The following is a 27,589-nucleotide window of genomic DNA, read 5'->3' as shown; positions in this document are numbered from 1 at the left end:
ATTAAAGACGCTGTTGCCCAGGTTATTGTTTCCCAAGCTGAGCTCAGTCAGCTGAGCAGGCCAAGAGCAGGGCTTGTCCAAGTAGATGGAGTTAAAGCTGAGGTCCAGAGACTCCAATTTATTCATCTGGTGTGTCTTCTCAGAGATAAAGGAAAGACTGCTGAAGCGGTTCTTGCTTAAAGACAGTCTCCTTAGTTTGGGGAAGACGGCGGTGTACGAACAGTGAATCCACCAGAAGCCCGTATCCCCTAAGAGGTTATCCGACAGGTCCAGTGTCTCCAGTGATGGCAGGACAGATATGAGTTTGCAGGGTAAAATGTTCATTCCGGTGCCAGAGAACTTTACATAGGTCAGATTTGACATGATCTCTAAGCTTATGTTGAGTGTGGGGTATCTGTATTGATAATGCTGCACACCATTGAAGGTAATTGAGCAAAGATTGATTGTGTGATTAATGGTGCGAAACTGAAAACCGTCTGGGGTATCTTCATTGTAAGTGATGTTGACAAATGAGAGGTCATAAAGGTAGGAGAGAAACACATTCTTCAGGAACACCTCCATAAATGAGCTGTTTAACCAAGTGTTTTCTATGGTGAGATTCTGTATAAATGGCATTGTTCTCAGGTTCCCAAAAAAGCTGCCGGTCACATTGCAGTTGTCTGGAAATAGAGTGATTACTCTCAATGATGTTGCTCTTGTCGCATTCACGTCCTTGAGGAGGTTCTCAAACATACCAGACTCCCCACAAAAAGATGCAAAAAGTGAAATAGTTTGAAGAGACTTCAGTTTTGCAAGAGCACCAGAATCATACTTTTGCCAGCGGGTTCCTGCTCCCAGCACCAGGTGATGCAGAGAAACGTTTGTCAAGGGATCAAAGTCATTGTAGTTGACTGACAGAGCAGCTGTACTCCCTAATGACAGCACATCCAGATTCACTAGGTTTTGAAACGATGCTGGAATTCGATAGCTGTTGTACAGATTGTTAGCCAAATCAAGGATTTTCAGCTGTTTCAATGACATGTCAGGGACAAGAGGTAACTGGTTGTAAGATATATTGAGCACTTTGAGTGCTGGTGTGTGACTGAACACACTGGGAGAAATCTCCTGCAGGCCACAGTGAGTTACCTTCAGAAAACAGAGCTGGGACAGGCCAAAAAATGGAGCTTCGTTCAGTCTTTGGATAGAGTTGTGAGAAATGTCCAAAAACTGCGTGTCATTGGGAAGATTTGAGGGGACATTTGTCAGATTCTGATAAGAGTGGTCTTGCATTCCTCGCCTCGATGTGATACACAGTTTAAATCCCTTTTCATCTTCTTTTACAGCCACACAGTCAGGTTTTATTAGGGACACGATGGCAATGGTCCCAATCAGAAAAGCTACGTTTGTGCTGAAAAATCAAAATCAATTAAATAAATAGCTGGAAATAGAGCAATAATTTAGAAAACATAGTGTTACAATATTTAAAAATATTTTTTTCAGAGAAGAAAAAGCGCATTACCTTTGTGGTGACATGGCTTCAGAGAGAGTGGTTTCCAATAGCGTGTCAGGATCTCAGTTCTGACTTCTTTGAGTTCTGACTTTTATCCTCTGTAATCTGAAGAGCATTTTATCAACCACTATATCTCTGTTCCTGTTTCTGTAAATTCCTCTTTTCTCTGTTTTTATTTCCTTTCACATGACTGCAAATTATGCAAGGGGAAATTAAAACACAGATAATATAGAAAACATAATGAATAATGATATAAATAACTAGCCAGTGTCTTTTCATTTGAGTATTTGGAAGAGTTTTGGGACTTGAAAGACCTCTGACCATTTAGGCCAACAGAGTATATATAAGTGTAATATATGACACTTTCACTTACTTAAAAGCCTGGTAATCCTATATACATTTTACAGCCTCATTTGTGTACACCCCAAACAAACAAAAAAGAGAAAAAGAGCAATAGGAATGTAGAATTTATAAAGTCATACATCAATGTTATCATACGTCATTTAAAGTATTTGATATTGTTCAGTCATGAGAAGTCGATACAGAGTAAGTTTCAGATTATGTAACATTTTTCTATTACAGGATAGGTTCCCATTTTTTTAAGTTTAAAGTCTTTCAAGCCACATTGAATTATATGTAGACTGATCATAATGCTTTGCAAGATCACAACTTATAAGAACTCATATTCACACTCTCTCTCGGGTGTTCATCAAGGTTCAAGCTAGAAATGAAACTACAGATATAGTTAACTTGACATTTGTAAGTAAAAACAAACAATCACTGATAACACTGTTCAATATACACTGAAGAAAACTAGTGAAAACATCTAAAAAAAACAAATACAAATTGACACTGTATCATCCCACAAGTCATTTTATAATCCACATCACAGTGACATGAAATGGTCCGTTCTGACATATCATTACAGACCATTTCATGTCACTTCCTTTCATGTACGTCAGGAGAATATGCAGGTAAACTGACTATGAGATGGTGCAGCTGTTTCAATTATATCAACTAACACACAATATAGTGGATTTGTTTTACACGGGGTAATGTGGTGATCAGAAATCCCTCAGGGTCTGGAGGAATTTACCTGCAAAGACAAAAGAAAAGCTTTTTAGAACAATACTTGTTTTGACTTCATTGTTTCATCACTTTGTGGCTTCAGCAGCGGATTTTACTGTCTTTCATCAACTCCGGACATGTTTGAAATGTATTATGAAAAACAACATACCCTTTTTGCATCATATCAACTAAAAAGATATGGCCTTTTGTATTTGCATCAAAACGAAAAGAATAATAATAACAATAATTATAATAATAAATTTTATTTGGAGGCGCCTTTCAAGACACCCAAGGACACGGTACAAAATACAAGAGATAAAAACAGCAGGACATTGGAAGGGAGAGTAAACAAACAATACCTGAGATATGGTGGAGACACAGGAAGAAAGCAATAAAGAGAAGATGGGAAGGAGGATACAGGATGATGGAGACTACAGAGAGTAGGCCAGTTTGAACAGGTGAGTTTTGAGTTTTTCAGTTTTGAGTCCAGAGCCTGGGAGCAGTGCAGCTGAAGGCCCTGGCACCTATGGTGATGAGGCGGGATGTGGGGATTGTCAGTAGACCAGCTGAGGATGACCGGAGGGAGCGGGAGGGGGTATTCTCCTGAAGGAGGTCACTTAGGTAGGTGGGGGCGAGTTTGTGGAGGGCTTTGTAGGTGAGCAGCATGTTTTGGTAGTTTCAGGAGAATGGGGGTGATGTGTTCAGAGGATTTGATGCGGGTCGTGATCCGGGCAGCAGCGTTTTGGATGATTTGAAGTCGGTTGAGCAGTTTGGTTGGAAGGCCAGAGAGAACAGCATTACAGTAGTCGATCTGTGATGTCACAAAAGCGTGGACCAAGACTTCTGTACTGGATTGGGACAGGGACGGGCGGAGTCTGGAGATGTTGAGCAGGTGGAAAAAAGCAGTGCGGGTGATGTTCTTTATGTGTGGTGCAAAGGAGAGGGTGCTGTCCAGAGTGACACCAAGGCTCTTGACTTGACTGGAGAACGGTACGGAGAAGCCATCGATGGTGAAGTTTGGGGCAGTGGAGTTTTGTGTTTTGGATAAAGTGCTTTTGAAGCCGATGAGAAGGGCCTCAGTTTTGTCGCTATTGAGCTTCAAGGAGTTCCTGGTCATCCAGCTCCGAACGTCTTGTAGGCAGGTGGTGAGGGATGTGGGCGGGAGGGCAGTGGTGGGTTTTGTAGAAATGTAGACCTGAGTGTCGTCGGCATAACAGTGAAAGTGGACATTGTGGTGGCGGAGGATTGTGCCAAGGGGAAGGAGGTAGATAATGAACAGTAGTGAACCCAGTACTGACCCCTGGGGGACACCCCGTGAAACAGCAGAACACCTGGACCTGTGGTTGCTCAGTTGCACATATTGTTGTCTGTTGAGATAAAATGAAAACCAAGAAAGTGCTACACCAGAGATCCCAATGTCAGCCAGGCGCTGGATGAGTGTTAGGTGGGAGATGGTGTCATAGGCAGCGGTGAGGTCAAGGAGGATAAGGATGGTGAGTAGTCCAGAGTCGGCTGCACGGAGGAGGTCGTTGGTGAGTTTAACCAGGGCTGTTTCAGTACTGTGGTTGGGGCGGAAACCAGATTGAAAAGGTTCATGGAGGTTGTTTGTGTCAAGGTGCAACTGAAGTTGAGCAGCAACGACTCGTTCAAGGGTTTTGGAGATGAAGGAGAGGTTGGAGATGGTTTAGGTCAGCTGGGTCAAATCAAATGTATTTATTCAGCCCAATATCACAAATGACACATTTGTCTCAGGGGGCTTTACAGACTGTACAGGATACGACACCCTCTGTCCTTAGACCCTCGCACCACACAAGGAACAACTCCCTAAAAGAAACCCCACAATTACAGAGGGAAACAATGGAAGAAACCTCAGGGAGAGCAACTGAGGAGGGATCCCTCTCCCAGGACGGACAGACGTGCAATACATGACGTGTGTACAGGTTAAACAACATAGTACAACTACAACATCCATGTGACAGAACTGATGGTGTGATCGAAAAACAAAGGATGAATCCAGGATAATGTCAAAAAGGCTTCCCAGTGTCTCCAAAAATAAATAAATATATTTATATATATAAATGTGGGAGTCAGGCAGGACCAGGGCAGCAGGTGCAGCCACGGTTCATGATCATGATGCACCACTTGAAACCACACAGTACTTTACTTTATATTTGTAAGAACAAAATGATGGCCTGTAAGAAATTAGTACAAATATTTCAAGATCAGGTTTGTGTAATATACTTAAATAAACTCATAACTGACAAATGTTATACTGAGATAAGAGGAGAGTATGGAAAACTTGTATTCACTAGTTAGTCGTTTGGCTACAATAGATCAGCACAGCAAACACTGCTAAATAAATAATACATATCTTTAGGAAACCCAGGTTTCCATTTACAACCACGTTGCAGTATATTTGTGATGAAGGGGCCACAGAGACCAGTACCTGTCTGTTGTGACAGGCCCTTCAGCTGGACACTTTCCCAGGATCAGGTTACAGGTGTACAGTCCGAAGCACCCGGTGCAGTCTGAAGAACATCTGCAGCTCCTTGTTTGGATTCCACTACAGCTATGCTAAAAGAAAAATATGGATATGATTTTAATTGTCATACTTTGCTCAATTTCACACAATGTTATTCTAAACTGTAAGGGAAGTTTACAAAGATACCAATATGTCAGGTTGAAGGGAAAGGTAATGATGCTTAAGAATATTTCTATATGTAAATACAAATTATTTAACATAACGTCTTGTGTTTTAACATTATTTATTATTTATTATTTATTATTTATTATTTATTATTTATTATTTATTATTTATTATTTTATTATTTATTATTTTTTATTTATTATTTATTATTTTTTATTTTATTATTTTATTATTATTATTATTATTATAAATAAGTTTAAAAAAAGAAAATGACATTCATATTGTGGTGAAGGCAGAAATCTCAGAGACACATATATAGACACAAACTTTAAGTACAGTATGAGACACTTCAACACTCATGAACAATCATTTATTGAGATTGAGATATTTTTTTGCACAGACGCAGACTGTAATTGTCCAAGGTTGGAGCAGATCATTTGCATTGTGCACTGAGAGCATATCAACCTGGCCAAACTTAAAAACAAACTGGTGTTAAACACCTATTAAAGCCTTATTCAGTGATGGCTTTGGCATCCTAGTCATCTTTTACCAGTGAGGAGCTGAAGTCTCACCTATTTTGGTAATGTGGGTGAACCGACCCTTTAATGTCTCGAGAGTAAATGACTGTGTCTTTTTGAAAGCATTCAGTTAACTTCAGCGTTCAGCACTCACCGTGTCTGAGTTAAACTGTCCGAAATGCCTCACACGGCCCCTTTTGACGCTCTTTCTCCCGGTGAATCCACCAAAACCTCCATGCAAGGAGCTTGTGTCTGTTGCCTGCGTTGCTCCAGTATCAAAAGAATACTCATTGTTGGTGGACATCTGTCTCTTAGTGTCTGCAGTCAGAGGAACAGGGTAAAGGGGGCTGCTCCACCCAGCCTCTCTTTGCCATCCTGTTCTCAGCCTCAGACCTGACTTTGCAGATGGAATATGCAGGCAAGCTAAGTGGATGATAAAAAAGTATTTCATCTGTAGGAAATGGACATCCATTGGATTCTCTTCAAGTATTCCCAAAACTATTTCCAAGCTAAAGTCACCAGCATTGAGATCACATTTATATCCCCTTTCGGCACTCCGCCTCTGCCACACCTTGCTCGAAAATGTCCTGCAGAGACGTGTTCAGTCTCCTGATGTTTCACAGACCAGTATTTCTCTCATTCCCCGGGACTATGTGTGCTTTGTTGCAAAATGTGATGATCAATCCAAAAAATGTGACAACTATATTGATATTTGGATGTCTCTCTGCCTCCAAGCAAGTTGATATATCCAAGCTGAGACCTTGGTGTCTGGAGGAGTTGCTGCTGATGTGAAGTGGAATCCATGTGACCAAATAAGTGAGCTGTCAATCAGAAGCTGCAAGGATGTCGGCCTGCAGCCCTTTTGATCGGGTCAAGTATGACTTTATTGCAGCAAAAGTGATGGATAATAGGCCTTTAGTAAACTTGAGTTATGCTTACTGTTCTAATGAGCTGTCATATTTGACACCTTCAGAAATAATAAATGCATTGTTTAGGCATGTTTAAATTCTCCAAATATCTTTCCAATATTTCAGTTTTATGCTACTGTTTCAGATGGTTTAGATTCAAAAGTGTTAGTTCAAAAAGAGCCATAGATGACATTGAAACCCTTATGAGTACCCCTCAAATCCCTTCCATCACTGATGAAATCCCCTACAGATGCTGGAATTCAGACTTTTTTGAAGCACTCCCTCCCCTCAACGATCCTGGAATCTTCTCAAGGTCCACTGTTGGTACTATTTGATTACCATGTTCTCCCTGATTGACCCTGTACCCGACAAGCAGCTCACAGTACCCTGGAATCTTGTTAAGTACACATGGAACACCTTCAATTAACCTGGAATCAACTTAACCTCAAACTAGCATCAGCAAACCCTGGAAAACAACATGGAATCCACTCAAAGTGTCCTGGACTCTTCAGTTACATCCCTCTGAGCTTGTCGAATGATTTTCCAGCTCATTATTTTCACAAGTACATGTTCTCTGCTGTGGTTGGGTAAACCCTACAAGTTATGAAACAAACAAGAAGGAACTAAAAGCAAACCCTATGCTGTTGTGGTGTCACACACATTTCAAAACTTTGGACACTTTTTCATTTAGTCATAAGTTATGATGACTAAAGTTCTGATGATGTTTGTGAAGTCTAAAATTGTCAGTAAGCCCTTTATTACTGCTGGAACTTTCCTTAATTCTTTCTACATTAAAGTGAAGATGCAGTAAAAATGTTGGTTACTATTATGTTACAGTTCTGTACCCCCGAAAGCATCTGGAACGTGCATTAAGGAGAATGTGTGACAATAGTTTTGAGTTGTACCTGCAGTGGAAAAAGCGCAATGTCAACGTTATGGACAGTACATGTCCAATCTATTGATCGGTCTGTGTTTGTCTCAAGACAGGAAACATTTCTTTTGGTGTGGATTTTTTATTAATTTCTTATGCTTGGTGATATCTAATTGGCAAAAGATCGTTATGAGCACATTCATGTTCCCCGGAGGATCAGCTTTTTTCATGTTGGACACATTATTTAGATGTATATAGTGTTGTAGAACAGAGAATGTACGGTTCATTTAATGTTTAAGAGTTGAGGTGAATATTTGAGAAAATGATTTCCTTATCGCTAAGAAAATGTTTAAAAATCCCAAAATACGGTCAACAGCCATACAGAAATCAATTTGCAACATGTTTTCAGGAATAAAATGTTATATAAATCAGGCTATGAATGTTGAATGTTTTCTTTCCACTAGTCTGAAAGGACGCCTAATAAAAAGGGACACAACATGTTTACCATGAGGTCGTTTTGCATTGACATAACTGATGTGTTGTCCCCATGGAGACAAACCCAGAGCACAGGATGTCTGCTCAGGTGCTGAGAGTCGGAACAATATCAGGCACAGTGTTGTGGTGTCGTGCACCCAAACACACCGCGGTGATAAAATGAATGGTCTTACACTCTCAAACAGCACCATTGAAATCATGGAGGAGGCCAAGACAAAGACAGCGATGGAAGACAGAACACCTGCTACCTGCTCTGTTTGCTCTGCTTTGACCTATTAGTCCCGCGCTGTATGGGCTGATGGGTGTTTACAGTATATTGACTCCCGGGATCCAAGCAACATATTATCACACTGTGGGTATGTGGCTTAGAAATTCCACTGTGCATAGTGTACCCAGCGAAAACTAATGCAGTTTAATCCAACTGTTTTGTAATCAGTGGTGAAAAGTACATGTACATGTACAATTTTGAGGTACAGAAACTTAAGTATTTCCTTTTTGTTTCTACTGCACTACTTTTGGAAGCCAACATTTGACTTTTTACTCAACTACATTCATTATTAATTGCTACTTTGCAGGTTCAGATATTAATAATATTTATAATTACACTAATAAATCATGTTTATTAAGGATCTACCTGGCAGTATATATAATAATTGAAATTAGCCCCATCTTTACCAGCTGAAATGTATGTTGTACAAATTAATGATACTAATAGTGATGCAACATTAATGCATCAATAATTATAATGTAATCTATTTTTTCCTCCCTCACATGGGCCATTCTGCATGATGAATACTTTTACTTTTGGTACTTTAGATGTATTTTGATGCTAATACTTACATACTTTGACTTGTAACGGATTATTTTTAGAGAGTAGACTAATATAATCAGCTGTACAGTGCCCTCCAGAATTAATGGCACCCCTTTAGTAAAAACAGGCTGTAAAATGTATTTTATTCATTCAAAAATATTCACACAAATCTGACCTTTTCACTGAAGTAAAATTATTGAAAGAAAAAATAAATGTTGACTTTGAATAAATATTTTTCTCCAAAACATCTGTGCCACAATTATTGGCACCCCGAGAATTAATAAGAGGTGACACAGGCCAAAATTCTCTTTGTCATTCTTCACTATGGGAAATACCCGAGAACACAGTGATGATCTGTGACGAAAGGTTGTTGAGCTGCACAAATTAGGAAATGGATATAAGAAAATCTTGAAACAGTTGAAAATGCTCATTTCCACTATCAGGGCAATAATTAAGAAGTTTAAAGCAACAGGAGATGTTAAGAATCAGCCTGGAAGAGGACGTGTGTGTACATTGACGCCACGCACCGTGAGGAGGATGGTTCCTCTGGTAAAATAATCTCCAAGGATCACAGCTGGAGCATTGCAGAGGTCAGAAAGAGAGACAGAAAGATAGCCATACAGAAAAGCACCTCATACCCACTGTGAAGTATGGTGGTGGAGCTTTGATTGCACCTCGGCGAATGAATAAAATAAAATAACTGTTCTTTGTATGTTGCGCTTATATTGGTTTGGCTTATTTATAGCTAATAGTTGAATTTGTATTCTATTGTTTCTGTATGTTGCACTTCATACTGGCTTATTTGAAGACAGTGTTCACTTATACGATTGTACCTATTTGAAGCTATTGTACTTACAAGATTCTTGCTGTTCGGAGTTGTATCTCCATGATTGTTTGCACTTTTTGTACGTCGCTTTGGACAAAAGCGTCAGCTAAATGAACTGTAATGTAATGTAATGTTGTGGGGCTGTTTTTCTTCCAAAGGCCCTGGACATCTTGTTAGGATACATGGTATCATGGATTCTATCAAATACCAGCAGATATTAAATGAAACCCTAACAGCCTCTGTCCGGAAGCTTAAAATGGGCCGTGGTTGGACCTTCCAGCAGGACAATGATCCAAAGCACATCTCAAAATCTACAAAACAATGGTTTACTGACCACAGAATAAAGGTTTTGCCACGGCCATCACAGTCCCCGTACCTAAATCCTATAGAACATGTGTGGGATGAGCAGAAGAGGAGAGTCCACAAGCGTCAACCTCAGAATCTGAAGGATCTGGAGAGATTGTGTAGAAGAAGTGTCTCAGATCCCGTGCCATGTGTTCACCAACCTCATCAGGCATCACAGGAGAAGACTCAGAGCTGTAATCCTGGCAAAAGGAGGCTGCACAAAATATTAAATGAAGGGGTGCCAATAATTGTGGCACACATATTTTGGAGAAAAATATTTATTTAAAGTAAAAAAATAATAATTTTACTTCAGTGAAAAGGTCAGATTTGTGTGAATATTTTGAGTGAAAGGCCAAGACGATAAACAATAAAATACATTTTACAGCCTGTTTTGCAAATTCTTACTAAAGGGGTGTCAATCATTCTGGAGGGCACTGTATATTGTGTAATGTTCAAGTTGGAAGTGAGTTATTTGAGAAACATTTCTGCCAACAGCACTGTTATGTCTTTACGCAATCTCAGGGCAGTGTGGGGATTTCCAATCTCACTTCCTTAGAATAAGATTAAGAAATGAGTTCATCCAACATTATTAGACACAAATGCAGCGAGTCTTAACTAATGTGAATGAAGAGCTGTCTTTCCTGCATTCGAAACGCTTGGAGGCAATTTCTCCCTCCCTCACATGTCCATGTGGGCTACAAATGGGTTGAATGTATCAACATGGATTCCATAACATAGCTTTCATATGGAGTATCTATTTGTGATACTACTTCTAGGTTTGTTGTTGGTGACTGCTTTGAATCGGACTAATAATCAATGGAAATATTTCCTTTTACTCTGGACTCTGGATTTCCACCTTAAATTAATTGAACTTGGAAAGAAATCCACATTCTATCACATAATAAATGGTGTATATAATGTGTATTTCAAGCCAACAAGGCACATTTTTAGTCACACTTCCAAGCAATGTCTCTATTGCAATGTCAGTCAACCACTTTGGTCCAGAAGGAAATATCTTGACAGCTATTGGATGGAATGCCATGAAATTTGGTTCAGACTTTCATGTTCCCCTCATGATGAATTGCAATACCTTTGGTTACCTTCTGACTTTTTAACTAGCACTATCATCAAGTCAAAAGTTTAATATTTCCAATTCTTTGGTTGAAGAACAAATACCCGCAAACTAATAGCCTCATCTGTAATTATCAAATGTTGTTCTAGCTGGATCACTTTATGCCCATTTCCCCTAAAATCAGCGTGACATGTTGGTATGTTTAGATAGTTTGTTTCACTTTCCGACGCAGAGTAATCCTGCCGGCTTCAGAGTGAACCTTGACTCCAGCCTATCTGTCTAACTGTCTAACCAAAGGCCACTGCTGCACTAAACGCCCTAAAAATCTTGCTTTTTAACATAACTCTGATCATCTGATCATCTCCAATGTATAGTGCAGGCTTTATAAGCAACGACAAACAATAAATGTCTTCATCCTAAATATAGAAGTCACTGGAGTTACTCCAATCTCACTTTGTGGCTCTGTTGGTGTTTATATTGCACCTTAGCAAAATTACCGAGAAATCCTTCGGTGGTGAAGAACACTAGCACACAACTGACCCCTAAACGGAAGGTACGTAAAGGAGGAAGTATGGAAAGGGGAAGTGACTGAGAAAACTATTTCACGGGTAAATAGATAAAGTGGTGTCTGGTGATATATCAAGAAGGCAAACACCCAGCATGCTTAGCTAATCACAACTTTCAACATCACATTAGAGCTGGCATTTTATGAATCTTTGCTCTTGTGGAGCAATACACTTGTAGAAATTAGAGTTCCACAGGGGGCCAACAATCTCCCATGTGATGAAATTTTATGATCTAGAAACTTTTAGGGAACAATAGTTCTTCAGGGACCCTTTAGGGCAGGGGTGTCAAACATGCGGCCCGGGGGCCAAACCTGGCCCGCCAGAGGGTCCAATCCGGCCCGCGGGATGACTTTGCAAAGTGTGAAAATGAGTTGTGATTATAAAGTAAAATACTGTTCCAGATACCTATGACAAAATGGTTTGTGCCTTTGTAGATACACTGTGATCTGTAAATTGTAACGCACATGTGTAAATAATAAACTGAGGCATAATATTGTTGAAATTGCTCCTTATTTTCTTAAGAAATGTCAGGTTGTTAATAATGTTTTGTAAAAAGATAGTTCATTAAATTTGAACATTTTCAGAATGTACTCGTACTTTCTTGCATTAAGACGAAGGGAAACATTTAGAATTGTTGTTATTTATAGGTTATTATGCTGTTATTTTACTGGTCCGGCCCACTTGAGATCAAATTGTGCTGTATGTGGCCCCTGAACTAAAATGAGTTTGACACCCCTGCTTAAGGGTGAAAGACAACTTGTTCCACAGCAAATAACAATACTCCATTTAACATCCAGAAAATATTACAGTAAACCAGTAAAAGAGCAATATTTTGTTAGGTGATGTTTTGTCATTATTGCATACATGTCTATACATTCGGCTATATATGTATGTACATGCCCATTGAAAAGTTTGAAATCAGCTGATTTGTTCTTCTTTCCTTCAATAATAGCTATTTTAACATAGATAGAAACAGAAATCAGATACAAAATGTATTATTTAAATTTGAAAAGTTGTGGCCTCAGAAGAAGACATTTCCTTTACGTCGATGTCCCTTACGGTGTTGCACGACAGGAGAATACTGTTGGAATTTTGAATTTGTTTTTTAAGTCCAGATCTTGGCCCTCTGCAGTCAACTCAGAGGTTCGGTTGAATAGGCTTAACATGTGATTTGTCAGTCAATAGTACGTTTGGATAATATTCCCTGATGTAGCTCCAATAGTGCGATTCCTACATTAACCTTTTATTTCTATTGTGAAGATTGAAGAAGAGCTTTGTTAAAGCAACACGCCTGTCAATTCCGGCTTGTTATAGGCATTATTGTGCACTTTACAATGAAGGTCCTATTTAAATCTGCACACATGTTGATGCTAAGCTTCCAATTTATTTTACCAATGACTAATGCTGATTCTTCAATTCTTATTAAACTGTTGCTGAGAGGGAAGTGTGTCTTTTTCTGCTATTTCAATTGTCTGGATCAACCATTGTACAGCGTTTTGTTCTATACAAAACAAACCCTTCATACATAATCAAATTTTGTAAAGAGGAATTTCTACAACCTAAACACATGAAAGACAATAGAGTATTAATCCCAGCCATCTGACTGTACCAATCAAGCTGTTGTGGTTTATAAAAATGTATGTCTTTGAAAGTTGAAAGTTTTTGAACAACAATGGAGCTATGCAAGGTCTATAGGTTATATCAGGCCTGGGTACACAGACAACACTTGTTAATAAATAAATAAATAGGATAATAAATCAGCCTTCAATTAAAGGTCCCTTAAAGAATTGGACTGTTTTGATGTTTTTTTAAATAACGTGTTAATTCACTCTGACTGATTTTCATTCATTTTAGTAGGTGTATATATCAACTTGAGACAACAAGTATAAGAGCCGTTTGTATGCTTAATCTTGGCTGTGTGGTAATGGTGACCCGTAGTGGACAGTTCCTGGTCTTTGCCATAGAAGGATTCGTAATTTCGCTGCGCGTGGTGTTCGGTAAACTCCGGCTTGAACCGTACATATGCGAAAGAGCCCGAGCTGGAGCGGAGCTGTCCGGTACATCCGGCTGTGGCTTCTCAACATAAACAGCAATGGCGGAGGCAGCAGCAGCGTCTACGGCGGCTTCACCAGTAACAGGAGGTTGGACCAAACACGTAACCTGCAGGTAAGACAAGACAAAGGAATATTAAAATATCGAAGATAATTATATCGTCTATCGTTTGCCATCAAAATAGGGGTGATACGGTGGTTGGGGAGCGACTGACAACAGCGTCGTCTGAGGCTGTTGTCAGCTGTTAGTTAGCTAGCTGTGGCTACTGTGTTGTTATGTTCAGTGTTTTGGTCACATAGCAAACTGGTGTGGTAGGTTAGCTGCCAGTTTGCTAGCTACATTTTCAACAACCAACTCGGCTAGCATTAATGCCAGATTATAATGTTGGACTACGCAAAACAACTGTTCTACCACAGAGTGATAAATCCCTTTTTAACGTTTTAACTAGCTGTTCACAGGCACTTGGTAACGTTACTCTTTGACTTTAAGAACTAACCAGCGAGTGTTGCTGTTTGTGTGAGTTTTATTAACCCATCTAATAGCCATAGCACTTGCTGGGTGCCACTTTCAGACATTAGCTAACGTTATGAATCCAATTGTTAGTTGTGACCATGCTAAGATAAGCTTGATATGAATATGAAAGTAAAAGACGAAATTGACACGCAGTTGTTTTGTTCAGGTTTCTAAACTTACAACTTAAAGTTCAGATTGACATACTTATTCGGACAACTAACAACACATGGTTTTTCGTTAAAATTCTAGTATGACTGGAAATCGTGTAATAACTAGACTTATTTTGATTTTTTTCCAGATATTTCATGCATGGTCTTTGCAAAGAAGGAGAGAACTGTCGATATTCCCACGACCTGACCAACAGCCAACCTGAAGCCATGATTTGCAAGTTCTTTCAGAAGGGAAACTGTGTGTTTGGGGACCGTTGCAGGTAAAGGCACAACTGAAATCTTAAGTTCTAAATACAAATGCAACACATTAGTCAAATGTGGATGTAATTAAAAAGCTTGGTTCATGTTTGTATACAACTGGCAGCTGCCACAGTCTAAGAAAGTGTTCCCGGTCACTTGTCAGATGAGCTGCAGTATAACTTCTTTCTAAAACTGTCCTTGCGCTCAGCCAAATGACAGCACAGCAACTTCCCTGGCAGGGCTTTTCAGTGTGTTGCAGCCTGCTCCTCAAGTGGATTGGACACCTGAGACTGCTGATTTTTTTTTAATGTGACCATGTTGTTGGTCTGTGTCTGTGACAGCTCAATGTAAGTCCAAGGGAACTGGAATCACTCGTCTGTGGCTTTTCATCATCGCTTTGCAGGATGAAATGTTGCATTATAAAATATGCATTTTAAGAGTGTTTGTGGAGCTGGTGTATGTTCAGCATGCCAGTATACGCCTCATTCAGGGTTTTGTTTGTTTGATAAAAATGGCAGTTATAGAACATGCATGGGCACTCGGCTGATTGTTTTTGGGAATATTCTTTTTTTTTTTTTTTTTGCGGTGTTTTTTTTTGTCAAAATCCTGCCTATAAAATATTCATCAGAACAAGAATGGTCTAGGTCTGAATATGATGAATGGATGGGTTTTATTCTATAAGCACCTTACCTCTATGGCGTAAACTCACAAATATTTTCATTATCATCTGAAAATATTGTCAGCATAAAATGTTTTAAACATAAAATGTCAGAAAATAGTGAACAATGCTCAAATATTTTTACTAAAACATGGTCAGTTTACTATCATAGAAGACAAAGAAAACAATAATATATTCACATGTGAGGTGTTGGAATCTGCTTAAAAGACTTGTCCATCTAATCAATTAGCAAAATGAGTGCCTATTAATGATCATCAATTAGCCATGATTGTTTCAGCTCTACATTACGTATTGCTGATCATTTTCAAAGCATGTTCTATTTTTTATGAAAATTAAGTTGTAAAGATTTAAATATGAACAAATGTATAATTTAAATAAATAAAAAAACCTTGTCCTACACACGGGGTTGCTCCAGATTATACTATTTTAAAATCAACCACTTTATTTCCCAGAATCACATTAATTTCAGCCTTCAAAGAATATTTTAAATGAGCAAAACTTTATATTTTTTTAATCATAGAGCTTAAATTTTTCTTTTCTTATTTAAATGCATCTTAACGTTTTCATCAATGCAAGCTGATTTGTTGTACTGGACTGAAACCAATGTCAACTAGTTGCTTCCTAAAAAAAGAAAAAAAACTAAAACATTGCATCATGCTTTGAATATGGTTAGCAGTATTTATTTATAGTAAATTGGTTAAAACATGCAGTGGTATGGCCCTTTTGACAAGCAGATTAGGCTCCCAGTCTTTTGCCAAGCTTGAAAGGACCCAGACAGCAGCAGCCAGCTTGTACAGACAGTGTCTGCTCCATGTCTGGCTTCAGGAGCATCCCCATAGTTACTGAGGAACTCAATGACCAGCCCAACAGCAGCAGGGGCGCATTAGTTACTTGCATACTTGATCATTTTTCTTGAATAGTCTGCTTATTGCCTGTAGGAAGCCTTTGGTTGGGTGCATATATCACTCAGCTGCTGCTGTTGTTGTTGTGTTGATAAGTCACATTCCTCCATCCTTGTGCTGGAGCTGCAGCGAGGAGGGTGTCCTCATTATATCAGTGATCCTGTGGGGTTGTGCACCCTGTATTAAGAGTCCAGAGAAAGGCTCTCACTGTGGGGGTTTATTATGGTTGAATTCCCTGGGCTCTGTCTATTGTGGCAGGCTCTGTCTCGCTCTTTCACTCTGTGTGTGTCTCTCTCTCTTCTGCAGCCCCCAGGGCCAGACAAAGTGCACTGCAGCCTGCATGGCAATTGCATAACACTCTGTTTCCCTCCTGCTCTCTTTCCCTGAGCTGCACCCCCTCCTCCTGCGCTGTTGCTGGGTTCCTCAGGTTCATTCTGCTGCAGCACCCTCATCTCTCATTTATTTATGCATAGCTCCAGCAGCCCTCCTCCCCTCCCCGCTCGTCCAGCGCCCCAGTGACTCTCTGGGAACAGACTGGTTAGCAGTGTGTTCTGCACACCATCCCAGAGGAGAGATGGGCCAGGTGTTCCTTTTGTATGGCTGTGTGTGTGTGCACGAGCTGTCATGGCCTGTTAGTCATGCTGTCTTGTAGCTATGGGTTTGACTTGCTTTCTATACTGAGACCACTCAAACAGACAGTTCCATGTGGACAGCTGAGGATCTATTATCATCAGGACTGCATTAATCGTGATTTTGATTTATACCTCTATGCTATTGGATTCTTACATGAAGATGCTTCTGCTGTATTTATGTTAGCAAGAGATCAGTTGCATTAAAGCACTTTTTATTTAGCCTGTGTCCGATTGTCTGTGACAAACGCCACATGACAAACTGTGCATAAGCAAAGAGGTCATAAACAAACCAAACCTGTGTGATGGAGATGGAAGGACACCGTAAATTCTCAAATATACCCTTTTTCCACCAAAATTAGCGCGCATATGCAGGTTATTTAAACGCAGGAGAACCCGCTAAAAATAGGCCAAAGACTCCTTTCCCATTGCCAGTAGACGTGCTTTTCAATTTCTTTCCCCCCACACTAGTTTATGGTCACCAGACAGTCACTTTATGCAAGGACAGTGCAATTCAACCATAATAAACCCCCACTAGTGCTCTGTTTCTGTACAACGATCTCCCTCAACCCCTCTGAAAGCAGGGTTAGTAAACAACGGTGGTTACTGGCGGTGCTCGATCCGTACTTATTTTACGGAGTTGGTGATTTCTGGAACTGTGAAAAGACCAACAAAGATGGTCTTGATGTGTATTTTTATTTTTTTTCTGTCGCGTTTTGAATGTGTTTTTACGATGATCAGTTGTTACAATGACTGTTTTTGTCAATGGAGCCTGGTGGCTTTGAAGAGAGCATAATAATTGTATGTTTTGTACGTTAATAAATTCTAATTGTCCAAATCCCTGTTGATATTTCTTATTATATATTCACTTCAACGTGCGTCAAAGCAAACTTAGCGTGTCCACTGTCACGTGTCTGCAGAGTAATGTGTCCTGGGAATGAATGCCTATTGTAACTGTTCCCACTACAGAAATAAGCCAGATGTTAGTGGGTGTTTGTCAAGTGGGAAAGTGGCTATAGTGTCCGGGGCATATTTCTTACTCCACAGTAGAACCATTATTCATTATTTCCCTGATTTTTAATGTAAACCCGAGACTTCCTCCAAAAGCAAACACTTTGGCTCTTCATACAGACCCGAGGTAATATTTCAGGATAAGCGATGACCTGCTTTTCTTGTGCAATACAGATATTGGAGCATCCAGAACCCTACATGACCTCTAATCCTTTCTATCTACCATCCCCCATCCCCCATCCTCCACCCTCAGCCTCCTGTTAATGTTGGCACTAGACTCCCAAGCAGAATGTTTGCTGCGTCCTCTCATGCAACACGGCAGGCTTGAGAGTGAAATGCATCGTGTCATTTTACTTGATGGGTTGTGGTTTGTAATGGCTCATCAGCAAAGCGCGTTAGTTCCCACACTCATTCACTATCGCCAGTACTAGTGGTCAACTTGAGGTAAAGGATTTGGGAAAATATCTAATTGCGATTGATTTTGACTGACGCGATACGTTTACACACTATTTCAGGAAATGATCATTTTTGCACTTATTATTCTTGTTGTTCTCATTTCATCGAAGAATGTATTAAAATAATCATGATCAGCACCAAACAAAGGGTTTTTTTTGTTGTTTTTTGAATCTGTAGAATACTATGTATTCCTAGTCTGGGGACATTTTTATTCCAAATGATATTCTGACTAATATTCTTGCCTTCTAACAAATATTGCAACTCCTGCCATTTGGATATTGAACTATGCCTATAGTGAGATTTGGATTTAACTGATGTCGACACTAAACTAGCTAAAGCTGACAGAAGGGCGGAAGAAAGTTACCTTCTTAATTTAACCAATCCAGTCGCAATCATACGCACACTTGCTGAGCCCCAGCTGCGGCAAATCACCTCACGGCATAAATGAGAGCATAACGCAGTGTGAGGCTGTGTCTTTGTTATTTACCTACTTTATGTGCACTTGCTTCCTTTGAGCCCAGTTTAAGAGTCTTTTTTGCGTTTTCCTGTCATCTGTGGTGCACGGGACACCACCGCGGGTGGAGCCCGGCTCCTGCTCGGACACACAGCGGTGAAGAACCGGCGACAACCCCACACACACACACACACACACACACACACACACACACACACACACACACACACACGACCCCGCAAGCAAAAGGCCAATAATGGTAATTTGTTAATGTGATCCACGGAGAAATTGAACAGATGACAAAAATAAACTGCCAAAGGAATACAGTTCATCCAGGTAACTCAGGTAAAGGCTGCACTGAAGCAACAAACACTGGACACCAAGGAGAGGAAACGGTATTCAGGAAGTGCTTTGATGCAATTCAGAGCTATTCAATTGTTAAGCCTATACTTTGGATTGATTTTAATGAATGACGTGCGCTGTGCAGCTGTATTTAAGAAAATAGAAGTATCTTATCAGGACTTGGTATCAGCATGAATATTAAATGAGAAGAGTAAATCTTGATCGGTACAGCCCTAGTTTAGTGCACGATGATCTTGGCTAAAAGAGGAGAGATGAACGACTGGGCGACAGATCTGTTATGGTTTGTTTTTCTGTATCTAGTTGCGCCCAATAATAATTTTGAGATAGATTTGACTGGGAAAAGAATAAGTCATTGTTTAAATAAATGTAATTTAATAAGTTTTCAATTTGAGAATTGCGACACCCCTATAAAATACATACACAGAGGAGAGATACTTTGATACTTTATCATTGTCTGCTGTGTTCTTGTCTCGACGACAAGATAAACATTACACTCTGTATGCCTAACTTTCTCCCCAGTGAAGGACACTGTGTCTGTCTCTCAGGTTGGAACATTTAGACCTTCATCTTTAATCCACTGGGCAGCTAAAGACCTACAACTAAAAACAGCCCAGCAGGGGAAATGCCATTTTACATGCTTATTATTTACAGGGGGGAAGAAGGAGAACCAAAATATTTTCCTCAAGTTAGAAGCAGTAGAATGAACAGTTGGAGACATAATGTCCCGGTCCTTTTTCTTTGACACACTTTTATCAAACAAAAAAAGAAAACATTGTACTAGTCTGTATATACTGAACACACTGAAGGTCAACCTCACTTCTGGAGTTGTCCTCTGTGTCTGTATACTCCCGTCTCACTGCACAAACATTATACAGGTGCAGGGGCGGATCCATGGTGTTTGTCATTCAGGCATTATATTACTTAATTTATGAACGATAAAACGATACACTGCGCAGTAAACCACAGTGACGTGTACATGTTATACATGCGTTTTTTTTAGCTCTATATTTTTCAGGTTGTCGCTCTGGTTATAACGTCCCCGCATTAGTGCTGAGGCACAGCATTTAATTTTTTTACCGCAACACTTCTGTTCCTCTGTGCTTCCTCAGGTTTGAACACTGTAAACCGGAAAAGAATGAGGAGTTGCCAACACCACAGACGCTGCCGCTGCCCTCTGTCTCGCCTTCCGGCTCGTCAGACCCAGAACCCAGTGGGCCAACACCTGGTTCAGGGGCACAAGACTGGGTCAACGCTGCGGAGTTTGTCCCAGGACAGCCGTACTGTGGACGGGGTGAGGGACCAGCATTAATGCATCAAGTTTTATATTGATACTCACACTTGAACATAACCCTAAGTTCACACTTGTACACACTTTTTGATAATGTTGTTAAACGTAAGTGATCATTATTGAAAAGAAGGGGTGGTGCCACTGAGTTGACTCAACCCTGATCCTCTCTCTGAGGAGTGTTCTCACTGGGACTGTGTGTGACTCAACGTCTGCCCAGTATTTGTTAAGTTTTCCAGGATGGTGCGCTTAATTGGAAACTTGACTGGCTAAAGGGCAATCCATGGTAGCATGTTTGTGTTTCTGGGGCGTGATGACCGTGACTTGTCAGTCATGGAACGGATTCACCTCCATTATTATAAATGTCACAATCGACGAAAACATGTCTAACTATTTCATTTTAGTATCATACATATCAGGATAAATGCTAATCTATGGCTGTATTTATCGGGTCAATGTTAATAATATATTATGTATTGTAGACTTACTCTGCACTATGCCCATATATTATTCTATGAATAGTTCCAAAACAATAAAACCATGATGCTTCCAACAGTACATTTCCACCTAAACGTTACTCAAGCAACCCAATAAGTTTTTTGAAAATGACGGTATTATTAAAAAGTGTAGACATTTTTCAGATTTTAATAAAGTTTCCATAAATGTTTACCTTACAGTTTTTCCAGGGACATTATATATTTACTCATTTTAAAGTGTGGGTGTGCCTTTCTTTTTTACTGGCTGTTCTTTCTGAAACTATATATAGCTAGTAGATCTAATATGCGCTACATGTCCCATATAGCAGCTCGTGAACATCCTGCCAGCTAGCTAGCCAGCCAGCTAGCTTATTCGCTAACTTGTCGTGTCTCCAAGGAGTACTTGTCGTGTACTTCTTGGAGAAACGTTTCCTACCTTGCACGTAAAAGTTTAATAACACCTTTTTCATAACGTTACAGGCTTTGATATGTCAGTGGGTTGGCCATTAGCATCGGTAGGCCAAGTAGTCCCACAGTAAAGTCTTGTTTTGTTAATCAGTAGATGGTAGATACAGTAGCTACAGGGCATGGAGGTGTTATTGTTACTGGAGATGACACGCTGTTGTTTGTCAGTAGTAGTAGACATGCTGAGGCAGGGAGGCATGGCTTTTCTCTCTCAATCAAAGCTGAAGCTCGTGCTTTATCAACGGTGATAAATGCATAGGCGCATGTCTCCATACACTGCACAGGTGCCAGGCTCGGCTACCTTGCTAGTACTGCCACCTAGTGGAGATTCAGACAAATGCATTTCATCCTCTCTAACACCAGCGACACATTTGACCCTACAACAAGTACCGAACGTTGTGAATTCAAATGCCAACCATTGACTAAGTACTTGCAATGTCAGAGTAATGAGGAACACAACTATCTGTTGGTGCGTTTGTCCTTTTTTGAATTTGTTCATTTAGCTTTGTGAACGCTTTCATTCAATTTGTGATGTGGGCCAAACTACCGGCCCAAGAGGCAACAATGTATATTCTTTTCATTGGTCTGTAGCAGCTGATCACCGTAACCTCCACTGTGGATAGGGTTCACCCACTGTCTGACAATGCAGAGCAGCTCAAATGATGACTTTGTTAAGTTTAAAGGTTGCATGTTGCAGCCTGTCTGTACAGTGAAGGGTAAGTGTCCTCAGATCAGATTCTCCCCATTTGCAAGAGAAGGCATTAGTAAACAAGACGTTTTCTTTCCTTCTCATTAACGTGGCACTAAATAAATGTTCAAATCTTTCTATGTATAGCCGAGCCAGTGAACGCAGAGACCTCCGTCCCTCTCATCGAGGAGTTCGACAGTGAGGCGTCGCAGAACAACAAAGAGCTGAGGAAGCAGCTCTGTCCGTATGCAGCTGTTGGAGAGTGCCGCTACGGAATCAACTGTGCTTATCTCCACGGGGATGTGTGTGACATGTGCGGCCTCCAGGTGCTCCACCCCACTAACAACGCCCAGCGCTCCGACCACACTAAGGTAACGCTTACAGAAATAACCTGCTGGGACATGCAGCCAATGTCACGGTCACACTTTTCCTGGAATACTCGGGCGCTATCAGAGGTGGATTATAAAGCCAATTGGAAACAGCTGACGTGCCGGTGACCTGCCGCTGGTTAAAAATGGCGTTTGTCATTTTAAGCAGTGAAAGCAAAGGTCAGCACCAGCTAAAGATGAGATGCTGTTACCTAAATGTCGTGTACACTGCTCTTTGTGAATGAGAAAGGGAGAGATGAAAGATTCAATAATGCATTCCACAGCGCCAGAGTTTAGTTTGTGTGTATTATGCCGAGTCAGTTGCGCCAGTGCGCCCTTATAGGAGAGCAGATCTGCAACACCAGCTGTGTGTGTGTGTGTGTGTGTGTGTGTGTGTGTGTGTGTGTGTGTGTGTGTGTGTGTGTGTGTGTGTGTGTGTGTGTGTGTGTGTGTGTGTGTGTGTGTGTGTGTGTGTGTGTGTGTGTGTGTGTGTGTGTGTGTGTGTGTGTGTGTGTGTGACCGTGACCAAATACTACATTTTTCCTAGAGATGCACCGATTCCAATGTTTCTTGGACGATTGTTAAAAGTCTGACCTGCCATTGCGATTTTTGTCTATTTCTTAGTTTCAAAGAACTAATAATAATTGACAGCATACACAAACGATTTTGTAACTTTTCTTTGATGGAAAATATTAACTCCATGGTTATAATAAAACATTGACGATTACATTACTTTTGTTTTCTCTCAAACGGCTCCGAGTTACAGGACCTTCTTGTTGAAGAAACCTTGGTTTTAATTCTTCTTCCACGGCTTATTTGAGACGTGCAGGTGATACAAGTTGCGATCTTTATGTCTTCGCTCTTCACGATATTGCTTGTGTTTGATTGGCCGGCGATGTGCGTTGTTGGAGGACATTGTGTTTCATTGGAGCAAAACTTGAGCCAGGTTAAATGTTCTTTGTTGACCAGGACCCCAGCTGCTCCAGTGCAGTGGTCTCGTTTACAAATAAATAAAGGGGGGGGGGGGGCTGCGAATTCTGAACACTGCTCAGGAATTTAGCTTTATTTTGTGTCAAACATTATCTGAGGAGCGTCGCTGGTTAAATGTAGAAAAAGGTTGTGGTGTGTTGGTTTAACTGTTCCTTTTCATAGGCTTGCATCGAGGCCCATGAGAAAGACATGGAGATTTCATTTGCCATCCAACGCAGCAAAGACATGATGTGCGGTGTGTGTATGGAGGTGGTGTTTGAGAAGGCCAACCCAAGCGAGCGCCGCTTTGGCATCCTCTCCAACTGCTGCCACTGCTACTGTCTAAAGTGCATTCGCAAGTGGAGGAGTGCCAAGCAGTTTGAGAGCAAAATCATCAAGTGAGTCACTTATACATGGCAAATTAGGGTTTGGAAGTGACTGTAGGATTCATCTCAGGAGATGGTCAAATGTATATTAATCAAGTAGGTGTTTTCTTTGAGTTATAGTCTGTAGAACAACGGTCCAAATCTGTGACAAATCTGTACATAAAAAAATAAATAAAATTCTCTTTTATAGTGTCTTCTAAATGAAATACTCTACAAATATTTTCTATACATTCACTAAATGTCGCATTCTGTTTTTCACAGGTTTACAAAGGTCAATGGTTTTTAAAATAATTTCTGAGCATCATTTCAAAAGCTGAAAATCACGTTGACCCTTATTTGAGCCCAAACCTTTCCCTTTTATATTGTTATTTATGAGAGTGCTTGTCTGATATAGAAAACGTGGGCAGCAGCAGCAGTGTATTGCAAATAGATGGAGTTTGGTTAACGGGTGGAATTGTTTTGGTCAGGATGCCACACTGGCCCAATCGGCTCATCTTTAACAGCACTTGTACCCGAATACAATGTTCAAGGACTCTTTCCACCACTCGGTTTTTGTCTTCGCAGGTCTTGCCCAGAGTGTCGAATCACATCCAACTTCGTCATCCCAAGCGAGTACTGGGTGGAGGAAAAAGAAGACAAGCAGAAACTCATCCAGAAATACAAGGACGGCATGGGGTACGCAGATCATTTCTTATTCCGAGGGACCGCTCGCTACACAAACATAAAACACGATCACTGCGACTGAAGCTTTATTTCTACCAACTGGTTTGTAACTTTTTTTTTTAGGCCAGGTTATTTTAAATCTGGCTTCTTTAACAGCAATTGTATAATTTTCCCTGCAGGATGGAGAAGATAGATTATTATTTTTTTGAATAGAAAGCTGTTTGTAGGTGGATGTGAAGACAATCATCACAGGAGAGGGATGGTGAATCTGCGGGAAGCTCGACAGGAAGTGGGCGGATGATCCGGTTCAGACTTGAAACGCACAACAGAAAAAATTTGCTGTTCATTTGAAAAGCTCCATTTTTCACTGAGACGATCTGACTTTCCGTTTTTTTTTTTTTTTTTTGTTCTCTCTGGTTTTGTCTCCTCCCCAGGAGTAAACAGTGTCGATACTTTGACGAGGGCCGCGGAACGTGTCCTTTTGGCTCAAATTGCTTCTACAAGCACGCCTTTCCTGACGGACGGCTGGAAGAAGCGCAACCTCAGCGAAGACAGACCGGCTCCAACAGCAGGAATCGGGTAACGCTTCACACACTCTCCTAAAACCATTTAGTATGGCAGTGGGGGTGGATATAGAAGTCACACAGAGGGGAACAAACTGAAAAGTTAGGAATGTCAAAATGATGAAAATTGATTAGAAAAATGTTGATTTTAGTCGGTGAACAGTTTGAGATACTTAAATCTAGATTACACGGTCATCAAAATGATTAGCTAGTAAATCAAAATGTTGAATAAACCTTTTCTTTTTTTTCCCCTCCCAGAACTCGAGGCGAACACCGCTGTGGGACATCTTTGACGAGCGGGAAAGCACCGACTCGTTCGACAACGAGGACGAGGAGATGGTGACGTTTGAGCTGAGCGAGATGCTCCTCATGCTGCTCGCCGCGGGAACCGACGACGAGGTGACAGATTCAGAGGATGAATGGGACTTGTTTCACGAGGAGCTGGACGATTTCTATGAGATTTACCTATAGCAGCCCCGCCCACAACCCCCCCCCCCCACCCCCCACCCCCATGTATACTAGACTAGAATGGACTGTCTTGTGCGAGTGATGGACAGTAGCTTCTTCCCCCCCAACTCTTGTATTGTGGCAGTGCCTTTAAGCAGGCCATTAATAAATGAACTTATAAAATATAAAACAAATAAAAAATCCAACAAATCAGTGCGCTCGTGCTAAACATTTTCTAGACCTCTATCCTCGTGAGTCTATCTTGTGCAGTTCATGTTTAAAAGGAAAAATAATAAAATTAAAAAAGAACTCGATATAAGATTTAACAGAAATTATAACTTCAAATATTGCTAATAAACATTGTCAAGTTTATTTGTGGGTGTGGGTTTGACTTGTTCATTTACCCAGGTGTTAATATGTACTTCCGGGACTCTGAGGATGCACTTGAACTTACTCGGCACCATTTACTGTAATCGTGATGGGCATGTTGTAAGATTTTAAATACGGTTTTTGAAGGCCGGAACTTTTTTTTTTCTTTCTTTCCTTTATTAAAGCCGCTGATAGCCAATATATCGTGCTGATGTTTAATGCATTCACCATAATTCATGTTGTACTGAACAATAGTTACAGTGTCCCCTTCTTTAAGGGCTAAAAAGTCTTTCATGAGGCGTTAAGATCAATATGGAGCATAAACTGTCCATCAATGAAACTCTTGTAAAGTGTGTAGGTTGACCACTAGCCCTGATCCTGAATAGCCATCTTTGTAACTCAGACATGACCAGCTCATAACAATTGTTCCGGATATATTTTTCTTTTATATAAATGTACATATTTCAACTTCAACCTCTCATGCTGAGTTTCTAATAGGATTTGAACCGTAAATTCTCAAGCACACTAATTGGAGCCCACAAAGTGCTGCTCAGTGCTGCCCCTGCTGGCTGGAGGTTATATTACAGCTATACTACTGAACAAAATGGCACTCACCTTTTTTTTTGCATATCCTCCAGCCACCAGGGGGCAGCACTGCAGTCAGTGAGTCCCATTCTTCAGTAACAAGTGTTTGCTTTACAAAGACAGCGGGATTCTATGACAAATCCTGGATCAGGGCTAAGGGTTAACCTTCTAAGTGACCCTCACCTTTGTCTTCTCTCTCACACACAGACACACACACACATGTGCACCTAAGTAGTCTGGGAAACATTTTGCCTTTTTTGAATGAATATTGTGCAATTAAGTTGAAATGTTCTGTCAGGTTTTCCAGATGCTTTTTTTGTCTGTGATCCAACTACGAAGATGTAACTAACTAATACTCCGAAATTGGCCTCCACACATCAGTCAACTAGAAAAAAGAAAACTTTATTTAAAATCTTTTCCCTTCCACCATCCTGAATCTCCGCATCCAGGAAACACCTGTGGTGGTCAAAAGGCGAGTCCTTCCTCAGTACCAGGCTAAAGAGTCAACACTTTGAACTCTTACAGTGCAGATGATCACGGAGCTGAGACTTCGAAGTTTCCAACAAACACCAGTGTGATGTTTAGACTCACTGCTGAGTAATGCTTTGCTGCGCAGACGCTCGTCCAGACTCCCGATAGCCGGTCTCAACCTGTTAAACTCCATTGGATTGCATATGTTTATACTGAAATGTGTGTTTTCTATGTTCCGCAACCATCCATCTTAACTTGAAATTAAAGTTTGTTATCAATCTCTATACTGTGTGGAATCTGAATTCTATTGTCTGTGTTGTGGTTATCGATTAATCTGCTGGTTGTGTCAGAAAATAGTAAAAAGAATGTCCAGTGTCTGCCATATTTGCAGGAAACATTACTTGTTAGATTAATCGATTGGTCGACTAATCGTTGCAGCTCTTATTGTCTTGTCTGTTTTGAATTGTGGAGTACAAACCGCTCTCAGAAAACCACCGTTCACTCTCTGCTCAGCACTGAAAACAAGACAGTTGGAGACTAACTGGTGAACATAGTGGAACATTAAGCAGCTAAAGTGTCGGATTTATTTCACAGGAGTTAGTGGAGACCAAAACCAGAGCTAAAAGAGAGAATATTGGATTTACATTCATCAAAAAAAAAAACCCGACTAACAGTAAAAGCTTTATAAAGTGATAGGCTAATATGTCAATGTTGTGTTTTCACCTTTTTCTACAGCGTCAAAAATAACTTGTTTACAGGAATTTAGTTG

The 27,589-nt window shown here is 40.4% G+C and overlaps 2 protein-coding genes across 2 annotated transcripts in view; one reads left to right on the top strand and one right to left on the bottom strand.

Annotated features, from left to right (window-relative positions):
• The window catches only part of LOC115028607 (toll-like receptor 1), a 3,051-nt gene extending 1,428 nt beyond the window's left edge, over positions 1-1,623 (bottom strand). The window contains exons 1-2 of the mRNA XM_029462486.1: positions 1,499-1,623; positions 1-1,387 (exon numbers count right to left, since the gene is read on the bottom strand). The exon at positions 1-1,387 is cut by the window's left edge and continues 1,428 nt beyond it. Coding sequence (XP_029318346.1) covers positions 1-1,387; positions 1,499-1,512 — 1,401 coding nt within the window. The 5' untranslated portion in view covers positions 1,513-1,623. The remainder of the gene's footprint in view (positions 1,388-1,498) is intronic.
• Positions 1,624-13,648: 12,025 nt separating this feature from the next.
• mkrn1 (makorin, ring finger protein, 1) lies at positions 13,649-27,104 on the top strand. The gene is made up of 8 exons (XM_029461920.1): positions 13,649-13,782; positions 14,480-14,611; positions 20,195-20,376; positions 22,147-22,370; positions 23,520-23,734; positions 24,287-24,397; positions 24,820-24,964; positions 25,207-27,104. The coding sequence occupies exons 1-8, from the start codon at positions 13,709-13,711 to the stop codon at positions 25,417-25,419; spliced, it is 1,296 nt and encodes a 431-aa protein (XP_029317780.1). The 5' UTR covers positions 13,649-13,708; the 3' UTR covers positions 25,420-27,104.
• The last annotated feature ends 485 nt before the right edge of the window (positions 27,105-27,589 follow it).

This window comes from Cottoperca gobio, chromosome 23 (assembly GCF_900634415.1).
Source record: "Cottoperca gobio chromosome 23, fCotGob3.1, whole genome shotgun sequence".
NCBI classification, from domain to species: Eukaryota; Metazoa; Chordata; class Actinopteri; order Perciformes; family Bovichtidae; genus Cottoperca; species Cottoperca gobio.
The sequence above is the reverse complement of the archived record's forward strand: the minus strand, read 5'-3'. Positions and strand labels throughout refer to the sequence as shown.

Excerpts from the sequence above, each read along its gene's own strand:
- mkrn1 (XM_029461920.1), top strand. The coding sequence starts at position 13,709 with ATGGCGGAGGCAGCAGCAGCGTCTACGGCGGCTTCACCAGTAACAGGA. Across the intron at positions 13,783-14,479 it reads ACCAAACACGTAACCTGCAG|ATATTTCATGCATGGTCTTT; the intron begins GTAAGACAAGAC and ends ATTTTTTTCCAG. Across the intron at positions 24,398-24,819 it reads AAATACAAGGACGGCATGGG|GAGTAAACAGTGTCGATACT; the intron begins GTACGCAGATCA and ends TCTCCTCCCCAG.